General features: G+C 38.6%; 1 protein-coding gene across 5 annotated transcripts in view; it reads left to right on the top strand.

The window, feature by feature from the left end:
* The window catches only part of krt222 (keratin 222), a 34409-nt gene that overhangs the window by 6248 nt on the left and 13610 nt on the right, over positions 1-14551 (top strand). Inside the window, exons 2-7 of one of the 5 annotated variants that reach the window (XM_017304146.1) lie at positions 1711-1846; positions 6524-6661; positions 6868-7098; positions 11821-11903; positions 12663-12816; positions 13950-14222. In XM_017304146.1, coding sequence (XP_017159635.1) covers positions 6883-7098; positions 11821-11903; positions 12663-12816; positions 13950-14222 — 726 coding nt within the window. In that variant the 5' untranslated portion in view covers positions 1711-1846; positions 6524-6661; positions 6868-6882. Of the gene's footprint in view, positions 1-1369; positions 1847-6523; positions 6662-6686; positions 6822-6867; positions 7099-11820; positions 11904-12662; positions 12817-13949; positions 14223-14551 lie in introns of those variants that run through there. The other 4 variants (XM_017304145.1, XM_008406458.2, XM_017304147.1 and 1 more) reach the window with 4 other exon arrangements.

Raw genomic sequence — 14551 nt, 5'->3', positions numbered from 1 at the left:
ATATGCATGACTTTAATTTACTAATTTCGAAATTCAGGACAGACGTTTAAATAATCCATAATTAGTGAACTTTAAATATTAGTCAATGGGCTGAACTCAATGAATGTAAATGATCTCTTTATTAAGTAGTATTCTTAAATGTCAGAAAATAAACCTGCAGATTTCTTTTCTGTTTTGGGTGGACTAAAGTGCTGCTGCAGCAGCAGTATGTTGAGCAGTTCTGCCTGATGATGCACAAATAATTTGCTGCAGATCTGATGATGTATCAGTGTGATATAACTGTAAAAAACTTCAAGGGCCGCAGTGGAGTCAAATTTCAATGTAATCCAAATGGTCCGTTTAAAGTTTGATAAAGATCTTTCAGATTTAGTTTGATGCAAATCGGATCATGCATGTGGGTTTTAGAACCAACCGTACACAAAATAAACGGTCCTGGAATTGGCCACTTTGCCACGCTCACCTGCTCTATTCAACAGTCACTGTTCAGTGTATGATTCAATATCACCTGTGTCATCAGACACGACTTGGAAATCGTAAGTGTGAGTGTGTAAAAGGAGGACATCCATCAACAGGATATGTGACTTCATGTTCTAAGTAGGAGGGGCTAAAGTGATGCCACCGAATGACCATGTAAATGTGTTAAGAGCTGGTCTGGAATGACACACAAACAGTTTGATCCAGCTCAGGCCTTGTGTGTGGACGTTATTAGAGGCTTGGTCACTTGTACATGATTTGATGCAGCAAAAAGCTTTTGATAGCTTTTGATCTTCAGCACCGTAAGATTGAGTCGAGTCATTTTGAAGTCTGTAATTCAAAAGCTGTAGGAGAAGTTCACTCAGACGGAATGTGTGTAAAACAGACAAAATGGCAGCTTTTATCCCAAATTGCCAACTTCCTTTTGGGTTTGGACAAAGGGCTCCAGGGACAATTTTGAAAGTTTTGAGAAGTTGTGTGTCTACCAAATTTCATAATATTGGATCAAAACATGACTCGTTATATTCATTGTATTAAAAACTAAATAAAAATATACATATAAATGTTTTAAATTATACAGTATAGTTAAGCTAGGGTCAGTAAGTCCAGGATAAATGGTTAGATAAATACCAGCTTTGTATAAACTTGACAACGTGAGAGAGGCTTATTTAACTTAAGCTGACAATCTCTCTTGCAACAAAGACCGGTTAAGAATTCCTAGTAATATAATCTGCTCAATATGTTTGGATTTAGGTTACATAAACTACAATCCTGATCTTAATTGGTGTGCATTATAATATATTGTCTGGTCAATAACATGTTATGAAGTTTGTTTTGTGATTGCTTGAGGCTTTATTCAAGAAGATTTGATGTTTGTCCTTTAAATTCCTTAAATAAAGGACTCTTTGTTTAGAAAGTGGAAACTAAGAGTCCACCCTTCACAGGAACAGAGGAATGCGGAGTTACCTAGAGGTCGGATTCATGAAAGTGCTTGATGTTAAACCCATAGTCTGAGGTTGGCTTGTTTCTTTTCTCTCTCTCCCTCTCTTGTACACAGTGTCCACAGCTACAGCCTCCACCTCTCCTCCTGAAATTTGAATAGCAAGTCAGCACCAGCTTGTCACTTACTAACAAACACGAATGCTATGCATTAGGAGGCATTTCTTGGGTCGCAGAAGGAAGCAACATTACCTTCAGAAACAGGATCTGTGACATTGTTCCTTTTTATGGGCGCAGAAATCATCAGTTTCAGACGCTTGACGGCGAGCTGCCTTTGTTTCATCGAGGATTTCGACTAGGCGGCAAATGTTCTTGTCATCTTTGCCAACAAGGAGAAACCACCTTGCTGAGAGGGCGTGGGAATGTGTTGACAGTAAGTAGACAATCCTGATTCCTGATTGTTTTGGTTTGCATACTGTTTTTTTATGATTTAGAAACGTCTTCGCAATACTGCCCGGTAGGTTGTCTGCCTGGTATTACATTGAACAAACTCTTTCTCTTATGTGACAACTGATAACTGATAACTAACTGGTTTTAAACTCTCCTGAGAAAATTTGCATAATGAATTAACGTCTAGACGGAGACAATATTTGTAAAGTGGTTGTAGCTCTTTGCATCCATAACTCAAACATCCTGCCTCTTATTTACTCAGTGGAGAAGTCAAATATGCATAGACACAGCAGCTGGAAGTTCACAGACACAGCTCTTTGAAGTCAAAGCAGGCGTATACATTTTATATAAAAAAAATTTGTGCAGACCAGTTCAGACTATTTCAGTGCAAGGTATTCAGATTTAGATTAAAAAAAATGTAAGGATGCCATTCAGTTCGGTTCTGAATTTCTGTTCAGTTCCAATCTGTCTTCCATTCCATTCTTTCTTCTTATAAAAATATACAACCATAATGTTATGTTTCTACACTCAATATTATTTGGGATGAACTGAAAGCTTTTTGGTACCACAATAACTGAAAACTAAAACTTTCACATGCTCTGCTGTTCAGCTGATTTTGTAGATATTTTATGATTTAATTAAGTTGATTCTAGAAACTTTCTTTTATAGGACATGAAATACAACTTCTAGGTAAATTTTCATGAAGCACAAAGTATAGTCTTCCATAATCAGTCTAGAAAGTGTGTTTTTAAAATACTCTGGTGTACGGCTATAAAGCAGGGGTCCCCAAACTTTTTCCTGTGAGGGCCACATAACTTTTCCCTTCTCTGCTGGGGGCCGAAGTCAGTTTGTAACAGAAAAGGTGTGACAACTGCAGGAGTGCCTAAATGTAAAAATGTATTGTTTTCCAGAAAGCACAATCAAATAACTCTCTCTGGGTTCTTCACAGAAAAAAATCCAGGAAGGATTATAGTCCGTATTTTCCAAACTATGAGCCGAACCGGACTATAAGCCACAACCTCAAAGTAAAAAAAACAACAACAAAAAAAAACAGTAACGTACACATATAAACCGCAGATATCTCTGCCGCTCCAGGTTTTCCACAGCGATGCAGCAGCACAGGGGGCAGGACACCCACAATTTTAGTCATTACAGGTCAATTGAATATCACATTTATTACGGTTGAAAAATAAAAAGTTGTAGAAAAAGTTTGGTAGTTTCCGAACGGTAACTGTAACAGTAAAAGTGCTGATCCTTTGTGTCCTAGCATGTGCTAAATGAAAATGGGCACCTTCTTTTTCTTCTTCTTTAGATTTCAATGGCAGCTTGCGTCCATTATTGTTGCACTACTGCCATCTACTGGATCCTAATATCTATACCTCAAATTCTCATAATGATCCTAGTATTATTTTTTAAAAAAACGAAAAATCTTCTTTTTCCCCTCAATGCTATTTAACTGATCAACAACATTCTCAAATTTCAATTCCCTATTAAAACCTAGTTCCGTTTTAATGGGCGCTTTCTTCTTTTATTTCCAATTTTGACTTCCTGCTAAAGAGCCCCCTGGTGGTTGAAGAAAAATCCACATATAAGCGGCTTATAAATACGGTATATGAAAAAAAAAAACTGAATGCTCTCTGGTATTGTTCAGGGGGCCGTACAAAATGTGGAGGCGGGCCGGATGCGGCCCGGGGCCATAGTTTGGGGACCGCTGCTATAAAGCAACATCTTAAAACACTGTCCACTGCAGGTAATTAAATAACACCTTAAATATGCATTAAACTTTCTTTTTAACAAAAGATGTGCTTTTGTCATATAAACTGTAAACAAATTATGCTACATTTCTAAAAGTATTGGATGACTTGTCTGTCCAACCATCCAATAGCTTCAACTTATTTAAGATTGAGTTGCAGGGGACATAGTTGGGTTTCACTACCCAAGCTTGGCATTCAGGTATGTCCAACTATTTGCTTCCCACAACCCTAAAGCCAGCCTTTGCAAGTGGAGGTGCTTTGGGCTGAGCTTCACTATTACCAGCAGTTACAATGTATTGTGTTCTCTGGATTGAAGAATCATATATCGGTAACACTTTCTTTGAAGGGGGGTGAATAAGACTGACATGACACTGTCATAAACATGACATAACACCTGTCATGAACATGAATAAGCCTTCATGAATATTTATGACTGTTGTCATAAAGCGTCATTCGGTAAATTATGACACTTTTAATACAAAGTTGACATTATTCCAAATGTCTTTGTTATGACAACTTGATATTAACCAAGAAATCATTACTGATATAAATTTGTTATAAAAGTATTACTGATTGCACTTTAAAAATTAGGTAACTTTATGTTATTAAAGGTAAAGTTTAATCAGTATGGCAAGAATAAACAGACACTATTTCCAGATAAAAGGTAAAATAATATTGTTGAAGTGCCATGGGTTTGTTGAGACCACATCTAGTACTGAGAATAAATATATCTTACAGAACATAACAGTAAATAACTGATCACTTATTTATGTTTTTAATTAGATTTGATATATGTATTTCTTAAATTTTATTTTTTATGTCTGTGTTAATGTCATGGGGCTGATGACTCCATGACACTTTCAATTTGACTCATTAGGATTTGATTAAGAACCAAATTTGTTCTTTGTAATTTCTGTACAGTAAAACTATTAATCTATAAATCAATAGACAGGTCTATATAAAGATATAATCCATGTTTCTGTGTCATATTTGTATGGCATTAAAAGGATCTGGAACCTTTTGTTTTTCCACTGAAAGCTCTGGTTTGCACAATAAATGCCATGCGGGTGAAGTTTTATGGATGATACTCTGATGTCCCATTCTCCTGAAGGCAGCACAGAGCTGCACCACCAGAAACTGACAAACACTGAAGAGAAGAAGAGTTATGATTAATGTAGTTACAGTTCTATCCATGTTTTAATGTTGCAGAGCTAAGTTATTTTGCAAATAGATCAAAGTTTGAACTGGCATGTTATACATCTTTTATTTGGTCATTTTGTGGAATATTTAACAACTAGAAAATGACACAAAATAGAATATTTTTTCCACTCTGATTGGCTGCTGCTAGGCCTACAAATTTTAACTTGAATGTTCATTGCATTTTTCATAGACGCCTGTGAAAATAATTTTTATTCACATGGCTGTTTTGTTTTCTGGGAAATTAGTTTTGATGATAAATACAGAAGCAAGCATAAAAATCAAAACATCTACAATAGTGATAGTAATATTAATGATAAAATAATAGTCAGTGCAAAGGAGCCTGCAAATTCTTTGGTGGGGGGCGGTGAGGGATCTGGATAAAGGCTGGGGGGCGCTGGCCCAAAAAAGGTTGAGAAACACTGACTTAAACTCTCTATTATCAGTGGTTTTAAGTGACCTTTGTGTTTTTACAACTTCAGGTGTTTATGCTCTTTTAGTAAAGCCACAGTGTCATTAAACATGACGCTTTAAAGCATGTTCGTACATTAATTTCAATAAAGACTGTTAATCTAATGATGCAATGTTGCTTTTTAGGCTACTACACCCTGGACATGCTGTGATTATTCACAAAGCTGTAAGAATGATTCATGTAACTTTCAGCAGTTATATTTTTAATACTGACAAGTGACTAATTTTAAAGCGTTACATTTGTCTTAGGTCAACTTTTTAGATCAACAAAATAACAAAGATAAACTAAACATTTACGTAAGAAACAAATATTAGTTTTACAGCGTGATGCCATGAATTTAATTATTTTGTGGTGACGAACGTTGTATAAGTAACATTAAAATACAAATATATTTTTCTTGTATAGAAATCAATCAAGCTGACATTTATATCTGGTTGTAGTTTGTTAAATGATGCTGTTTTGAGATTTGCCAAACCAACATACAAAAGCAATTCATTCGTTTAAGTTCACAGTCTTTCTTACATAATACCCTTTGACCCCTTTTGTTTACATACTGAGAGCTTTGGTGGAACAGACCTCTGGTCAGACCAAACATCTGTCTCAGAACATATTCTGGTTTTATTATTCGATGGCTGTGATGATACTTAGCAGGGTACCTTAGCCTGCTGGCTGTTTGAGGAAGATATGGAAACACATGTAAATTTTAAAGAGCAAATACAGCGTGGCTGCTGTAAATGGAAAGGCCTTTCCTTTAGCAACATTTGAATCACATCATACTATTTAAAGAATCAACCTTTGACCCAGACAGTCTGGCAGAGACGCTTTAATTTTACCAAACTAGCCTTTACAGATCTTAAGCAAGAGGTGAGTCAAATCAGAGGTTCTGTGGAACAGACTTGTGTTAGTTATGGTGTGTTCAACCTGTTATTACGGAACAACTAAAACCCGCTCCAGTCCTGTCACTGTGTTTCCCTGAACATTCTCTTTGTAGCTTGTGCTGCTGCCTGTTTGAAAGCAGCTCAGTAATCCTGGATCAGGGAGCACAAAAGCCCCCAGAGTGTTGGTGAGGTAAGCGCTACATCCAGGACTTACCCCATGACTCTCCTTCGTCCCACATTCTGCCTGGTGGGGGAGATGGGGCAGGGAGGAAACGTCCCTGTCCTGGCTGATCCTGAACTCTACACATTGATGCATATATGCTGTGATACTAAACAGCCGCCACTCTTCTCTGTGTCAGAGTTTGGCTGCCGATGAGCGGGGACACAGTGGGGAAGTCAACCAGCTCTCCGCAGAGGAATAAGGCAGATGTGTTGGATTGGCGTGGCGTGACCAGGAGGACATAACAACTCTCTCATAGAGTGCCACGTCACTTCAGGTGAGTATCAGTGGGTAAACATTTACCTTGTAAACACTTTTGTCATCATGTGGTTTCAGGTGGGAGGCAGAGTGTTTGCTGTGAAAGTTGTAAACCCTTATATTACCGTGAATGTGGCTCTCCCAGCTGTGTGCAGGCTCAGTACTTTTAGCCGTCACAGGTGCTGCATTTTTACTCTGGGACATTTTCTACTGCTTGTGGGATAGGAAACATTTGGATGAATGCTCTCCCAGGACTCCATGGACCTGCTGCAGGACTCCAGCCACACCATGTGGGACCTGAACACTCGACTGAAGAGTTTCATGGAGCAGGTTAACAGGCTGCAGGAGGCCAACCACCAGCTGGAGGCTCAGATAGCCGAGTGGAGCTTCAAGAATGCCTCTCGCAGCCAGAACTGGTCCAAGCAGGAGCAAACCGTCAGGTACCTGCGTTCACAGGTGATTATTAGAAATCATTGACTAATAAATAATAACAAAAACTGAAGAACTGATTCCATGAGATGTTGATTTTCAGACTTTTAAGTGGTAATGTTAAGATTTGTCCCAATTACGTCGTTTTAAATTGAATGTGCATGAAAGATTAAGCACCAGTGACTGTGGATTTTTGTCTTGTTTCAATTTAATGACTGCTTCCCATGCAGGAATGTTAAGATTCTGGTTTGAATAACTTAATGACAACAACTTAGCTACTTCATACAGTACATATAAATTTTTTTTATAGAGATATTAAATCACGATTAAATTCACACTCATTGTCAGTAAAAACTTGACAAGTTAATGCATATAAAGAAATCAGCTCACATTAGGTCATTATGTATTCCATGTCAGATAGAAATACTTATTTTTGACAACGGGGCATCGCCTATGGAGAAACTACTCACATCCATTCAGTTGGATTCAAGACATGTGATTCACTGGGACAGCCAGCAGGTTTATATACTTTCTCTGAAACCAATTCAGATTTCCTTGGCTTTTTATTCCTGTTGCATCTTTGTTTGCTGTTTGCTGAAAATTGTAAGTATTGTTATTGTGCAACACTCCCCCCTTCTCTCTCTCTACTTCCCCTTCTGAGAGGATGGAGATGTGCTACCAGCTCTCCATCTAACGGGTGAATTGAGTTTCCTAAATCTGCCGGGATTTACCCTGCCCAGAACTGAAGTAAACTCTGATTAAGCTGGTGTCGAGAAAGACTAGCCTGGTTTCTGACGACCTCCATCCAGATGTGCCACTCTTTTTCACCCTGTGAATTAGCCAGATTGAGAAGCCTGCAACCAACTAGTTTCACAAAGCACCTGTTAACGGTCGCACTTTCTCTTTATTACAACTTGCACTTGTTACTGAACCAGGTTGGTTTTAGTGACTCGGGCAAGTCCCAAGGGTGTTGTTTTAGTTTTGGGCTTTAAGCAACCTATAAAACATTTCCCACTTTTTCCTCTCCAGAATCAAACTTCATAGCTATTTTATGACCATCAAAGAACTTTAAGGTGACTCATTAATTGAATGTCCATAACATCTTTTAGATTTTTTTAATGCTAATTATTTTATTAGTAAGGCAATTTTGCAAGGGTCAATATAAGCTTAATTCAGTAGCAGAAATAATCAAATAAGTAAAATTAATCATCTAGTCTATCTTTTCCTGCAGGTCTGATGAGCTTTCGTCTCTGCTTCGATGGTGAGCTCACACAGGACTTGGGTGCTGGCAGGAAGAGTACTGACTTAGAGCGGCAGGTCTCGAGTTTTAGGGTGACTTCCTCTTGTGCGTATCGGTCTTCAGCTTCTTGTCTTGCAGCTCTGAAGCTTCCTTCCCCTCGTCTCACAATCTTTCTGATCCATTGAGATGTAGACGAGCTGGTCTCATGGAAGGAACACACCAGTTCTTCCTCTTTGCCTTTGTTCTTTGCCTTTGTCCTTATCTTCATCTTTGCCTTGGTCTTTGTCTTTGGGGTCTAAACCCAGCTGTTGAGAGAAGTGCGATTTGAAGCCACATGTTGCGGGGCTGATGGGTTGGTCCCCATGCGCAGAACAGTCTTTGGCTCTGTGGCCCCGGCTCTTCTTCCAGCTGCAGAGTTCTTTGTCCATCTCGATCTTGGCTCGAAGCTGCCTGAAGGATCCAACCAAAGATTCCTCTTTTGCACCCACCTTTTAAAGGGTTTATCCACCCTTTTGGTTTGTTTGCATTGGCTAGCACTGTTGCTGTGCCTGTCTCATTGGCTGACTGCTTGGACAGATGATCTCATATCCATCACCGTCTTGGAGACATTATGACCTGATGTCTGTTCTAATGACCCCGAGTTGCTCAACAGTCCTCCTACGTCTGTTGCCTGCCCAACCTTTTCTTTGGAAAGTTTAAGTTCAGCAATAAGGCCTTGGTCATCTCTGCCCTCCCATCAGTTATTCTTTCCCCCTGACCTTTCACCTACCATCTACCTCCAACACAACATCAGTGACCTTTAATTACAGTTACAACATTTTACACCATTTCCAGTTCAATGCCAAATCACATTTATAACCTTTTAGTTTCTCTGATTTAGCAGTCATTTATAATATTATAATAACCATAACTTATTAGTTACTCTTATGATAATCATAATGTGAGTTATTACAGACATTTCTGAAAAGAAACCTAGAATAATCCATTATTCTAATTATTTGATACCAAGTTACAGTTACTTGTTTCAACTGTAAGTACTTCCGCAAGTGTAAGAGTAAGTGTAAGTATTCTTATAATCAAACCAACATCAACCATTGGTTAAACCAATATTTATCATTGGCTTAATTATAAGTTATTATTATTAATTTAAGGATTTTACTCTGGGTTTTATCCAATTACTCAAAATGTTTAAATTTTATTCTTTAAACCTTTACTGCTTTGAAATAAGGAATAGTCTGAACTATTTTTATACATATGCAGGCTGGAAACTTCATCTTTCATGACTCTCTTTCTACCTGACTAGGATTTTTTATGATTAAATAGAAAAAAGTAGAATTAAAGCAAAGTTTGCAGGACACAATAACAACCAGATTATTATTTTTTACCATCTGAGCCTACTGTTGGATCTTGATGTCACCTGTGTAATCAATTTTAAAGGTAACTTTATTGATTGTTACTATTAAACTAAAATCTCCAGCATGGGGAAGTGGGATGATCTCGACTTTTCTTGACAGTATATGCAACTTGGCATGCTCAGCACTCTCCAATCTCCAGGTCAGACATAGAACCCCATTAAATCAACTTGCTGCAGAGAATCACAAATACTCATCTGTGTCATTTTGGCTGGACTGGAGCCAGAAAACCTGGCTAATGTCACTCAACATTAATACTATGGGAATGATTCTCACTTTGAGGAATGTCTTGTTCTGTGGAACATTAACTAACTTGTATGATCGGCGCTGCAATGTCACAAGACTGAGGTTTATGGCGTCTTCTTTCTTTTTACTTGCTCTTTTACACTTCTCAGTAAGCGTCAAGGACTTGACAGATGTTTGATGTCTTCCTTTTTTCTGTTTAAATTCTCCATAATATAAAGTGTAGCAGATGTTTCCATGACACCAGTCATCTCAACAATGCTGTTTCTTTATCGGTTTGTCTGTAGTACTTATATGTCAGCATGGGATTAATATTTTGGTTTTCGTTTGGGCACATACTTGAAGATGAGTAGTCGCCCTACAAGTGCTCCCTCACCTCTCAGAGGGTCTAGTAATACCCTTATAATAATTGGAACCTCATGTTTATAGTAAAGTCTGGGACTATTCCATGCTATCATTGGCTCTCTCTCCTTCAGTGTGGGTGTGTTTCTCTCTAAGAGTTGTATGTGTGAGAAACTAAAGAGAAATGAGGGTGTGAAATATATTTGATGTATGTGCCAAACAATACAGAGAACTATTTCCTCTTGTATTCTTCACTGGCACATGAGAGTTTTTGTTTTGTGCTTCAAAACAGCACTTCAAGAAAATTGTTTTTGATATTTTCATCTGGCATATGTGCTTTGAAGCATCATAAGGTCCCGTTGTTATCTTAAGTTTAAAAAAAAAAAGTGTTGTTCCTTTACTAACAACTGTAAAATTGACATCTGCTTTACATCTTCCTACCAGCAGTAAAATAAAAGTTTTTAGTGAGACAGTCTATATTCCTTTGTTCGAAATCTAAAATATTTGCCTGAACTGGTTTTTAATTCACTGAACAGACATTCTTTAAAAGACAGATTTAAATTTATGGAACCTAAAAACAGAAAGGGAAATGTAATGTTTTTGCCACTTTAGTGTTGCACAAGCAGGAATGCCACAATATAGTTAAACTCAGAGTTGTATAGTGTAACTATATTGAATATTCTTCACACAGGGATTGATTTTTTTTAATGATCTGTGCTTTTTATTTTAAAATATTGCTAATGTTGTTTGACTCTTGTCTTGCAGCCTAGCAGGCCTATATTACACTTTGCAATACATGGAAATAAGTGATGACTTTATTAAAATCCTTTCATGCTTGTGAACTGTATGGGTGCCAGTCACAAAAAACACACACAGCAGTTCAACAGGTCGGGGAGCTACGTTTCATAACTCTACACTCCAACAAATACTTTTAAAATACTTTGATCTGCTGCTGACATCATGCTGTACACTAATATGTTTTGTGTGAGATGTTTCTTACTGTCTTATATCTTGCTAAAATGACTCCTCTGCTTTGAGCTGTGTCAAACAAAGTCCATGCAAGAAAGACTGATGAAGAAAAAACTCACCGTTTGCAAACTTTACATTCCGGTTTGCAAACTTTTGCAGAATATTACGCAAATTTGGAATGAAAAGGAGTGGATGGATGGATGGATGGATGGATGGATGGATGGATGGATGGATGGATGGATGGATGGATGGATGGATGGATGGATGGATGGATGGATGGATGGNATGGATGGATGGATGGATGGATGGATGGATGGATGGATGGATGGATGGATGGATGGATGGATGGATGGATGGATGGATGGATGGATGGATGGATGTCAACTAAGATTAGTTATTTATCATTGCCACTCTTCTGATTGATTTGAGAAGGAAAGCAAAGTGCAAATCAACATGTTCTTGTTATTTTACTTTTACGTATTAGATTTTTTTTTTCACCTGTGTCATGACCTGAATGTGTTTTTGTTCATGTGTTTCTGTCAGATTTGTGATCTCCTCATGGAGAACGCCCAGTTGGCATTACAGTCTGACAACATGAGGTCCAAAGCTGCTGCTATCCAAGCCAGGTCAGCTGTGCTTCACTTTTGTTTTCCTGAATGTTCTGATGCTCCACTTTTTCTAGTCAGTACTAAAACTAAATAGATGATTTTGAGTTGATATGTAATAGATCGGACCTAAAACGATCTATTTATCCTGCTAAACGACTCAATATCAAAGAGGCTAGCTAAGGATTGTTTTCTTTAAAATACATGGTAATATTTATAAATATGAGGAGCCTTTATGGGATAATTATTACAAGCGTATGGAATGGTCTCACTCCATACGGGAATGTATGCATTACTCTTTGTTTACATCCTGACTTCCAGCCTGTTACTGAGGTCAGTTCCTGCTTCTGTGAACCGGCCAGTATGCAAATCCAGGCAAGGCTTTGTGCCGCTTCAGCATTTTCACTTATGTATTGATGCGGAGCGACACCGAGCTCCCTGCCAACTCCCTCTGCTGTCAGCTTTTAACCCATGAAGAACAGAAGCAGCTCCTTGTTCTTTTTATAGCTCCACCTGATGTGTCTCCTGACCAGCTGAACGTGTCAGAGAGACTCTACATTCTGATAATGACGCCTTTAAGACTTTTCAACTTTTGTGTCATTTGAACGATTATTGTTTTATATCTTGCCATTTTCATGAATGAAAATTGTTCTCAGTTCAGCTGTGTTGCAATCGGTGGAAAACTTTAACAACAGCTTTTAGAATTTACTTCAAGGTAATTTATGTTATAAATTTCAGTCATGAACTTAACTTAAATGTGCATACACTGCCCGGTTTTAGGTGTGAGACAGAGGAGAGGACCACCAGACGCCTTGAGCAGCAAGTGTCCCTGCTGCGGGAGGCAAAGCGAGAGGCAGACGAAAGCAGCAAGGCACTGCAAGCCGAGTGCCACCGCTCCATGACACAGCTGCAGCAGATGGACCAGGAGTTTATGGTCTGTGTTTCCCCTCTGCTATACCTTTGGGGAAATAAGTATTTGATACATTGTTGTTTCCTTACTTACAAAGAATGGAGAGATCTGTCATTATCATTGTAGGTACAGCTCAGCTGTGAGAGAGACAGCATATTTTCTCCACTGTTAATACACGATTAGCTTTATTTGCTTCCAAGTTTTCTTTTCCACCCTCTAGATGAGGCATACAAACACAGAACCTAAGCCTGAGGTTTCTGTAGTTATGTTGGCTTGAACTTGAGCAGCTACAGGATGTGTTAGCCACTTCACTTCACCTTTCTCTACTCATTTATTGCAGAAACATTTGGGTTTTTGTTCATTCAAATCCAGGTTGAATTCAGAAATGTGGACTTAATGACAAGTATATTATTGCTATTTTCAAAAGTTACTATTTACTCTGACAAAAAAGCCTCATTGGAATGTCTTTTTCAATTGTGGATTTACCTTGAAATATTAGTAATTTATCCCATATTGTGTATCAAATAGCATAATCAAATAATGTGAAAGAAAATTTATGATAACATTCCTGTCTGTATTATAGGGAGAATAGCAAGAGTTAGCATGTTACTGAAGCACATTAACAGTTTTAACCTTACATTTGCTAATCTGGTAGAAAACTAACATAACAAATGTTATTGTAAAATTATGACTCCTGTTGGAAAATACTTGTGGTCCCTACATGACCCTCATTAGGCAGCATTAAAATGATTAAAGGCATTTTAATTTGAGATGCCTCATGTAATTATTACCTACAACCGTGACAGGAGAGCTATGAGTGACCTGTTCCAACCTCAACATAATTATTGGGTGTGTGTGTGTGTGTTGCTTTGAGTTTAACAGTTCACAGCATCTTCTGATCTGCCTGTCTCTCCTTGACTTTCTCTATTAGTTCTTTACCTCTGCATTGCATGCTCTATCTGCTTTCTACTCAACTCATACGCCCAATATCTTTTTCACATTTTTGTTTGTTTTTTTTCCTATGTTCCCCTTGTCACTCCCATATTACTTTTAATATTTGTGTTTTTTTTCTCCTTGACACCCTCCACTCTGTTTGCATCATCTCCTTTCCTCCTCCCTCCCTCCCTTTTCGGCTCCCTGTGGTTGGCTGTGTCCAGGCAGCCCAGGCTCTGCAGCTGCAGCAGGCCGGCTCCTGTGATGCTCTGTTAGCAGCAGCAGGAAGGGAGGAGGAGGATGGCAAAGCGATGGAGCTCACCCAGCTCTTCGACCAAATCAGAGCGCAGTGCGACCAGAGCAGACCTGCCGGCCCGGCTGAGAGACACCGTGTCCTGGGAACAGCCTCAGACCCAGCTGCCGGCTTGGTGGGGCCTAGCCAGTCTGGATCCGGAGCAGCAGCAGCTTCCAGAACACACAGAGGAGCTGTTGCTGAGGTAGGCATTCACTTCCACGTCCTCACCCATTTTTTTTTTTACTTTCCCTTCATGGTTTCTGGCTGTAATCCAGCATGGCACACCCTTAAGACAAATATCAGCCCAGGAAGATAGTGGGATATCTGTGATGAAAGGCTTGCAGTTTAAAAGCTGCTGTTCTCTGTCTTTCTTTCTGTATCATCAGTGTTTGTTCTTTACTTCTTGTGGGTCTGTGTACGAATTTAATGGTTTGTCTCCTCACTTTTCTTATTAAATGCTGCTTAAAGAAGTATAGTCCATTAGTGGTCAGCTTGTGAGGTAAATAACCCCTGATCTTCATTATATATATA

The sequence above is a fragment of the Poecilia reticulata genome, linkage group LG1, assembly GCF_000633615.1.
Source record: "Poecilia reticulata strain Guanapo linkage group LG1, Guppy_female_1.0+MT, whole genome shotgun sequence".
NCBI lineage: Eukaryota > Metazoa > Chordata > Actinopteri > Cyprinodontiformes > Poeciliidae > Poecilia > Poecilia reticulata.
The sequence above is the reverse complement of the archived record's forward strand: the minus strand, read 5'-3'. Positions and strand labels throughout refer to the sequence as shown.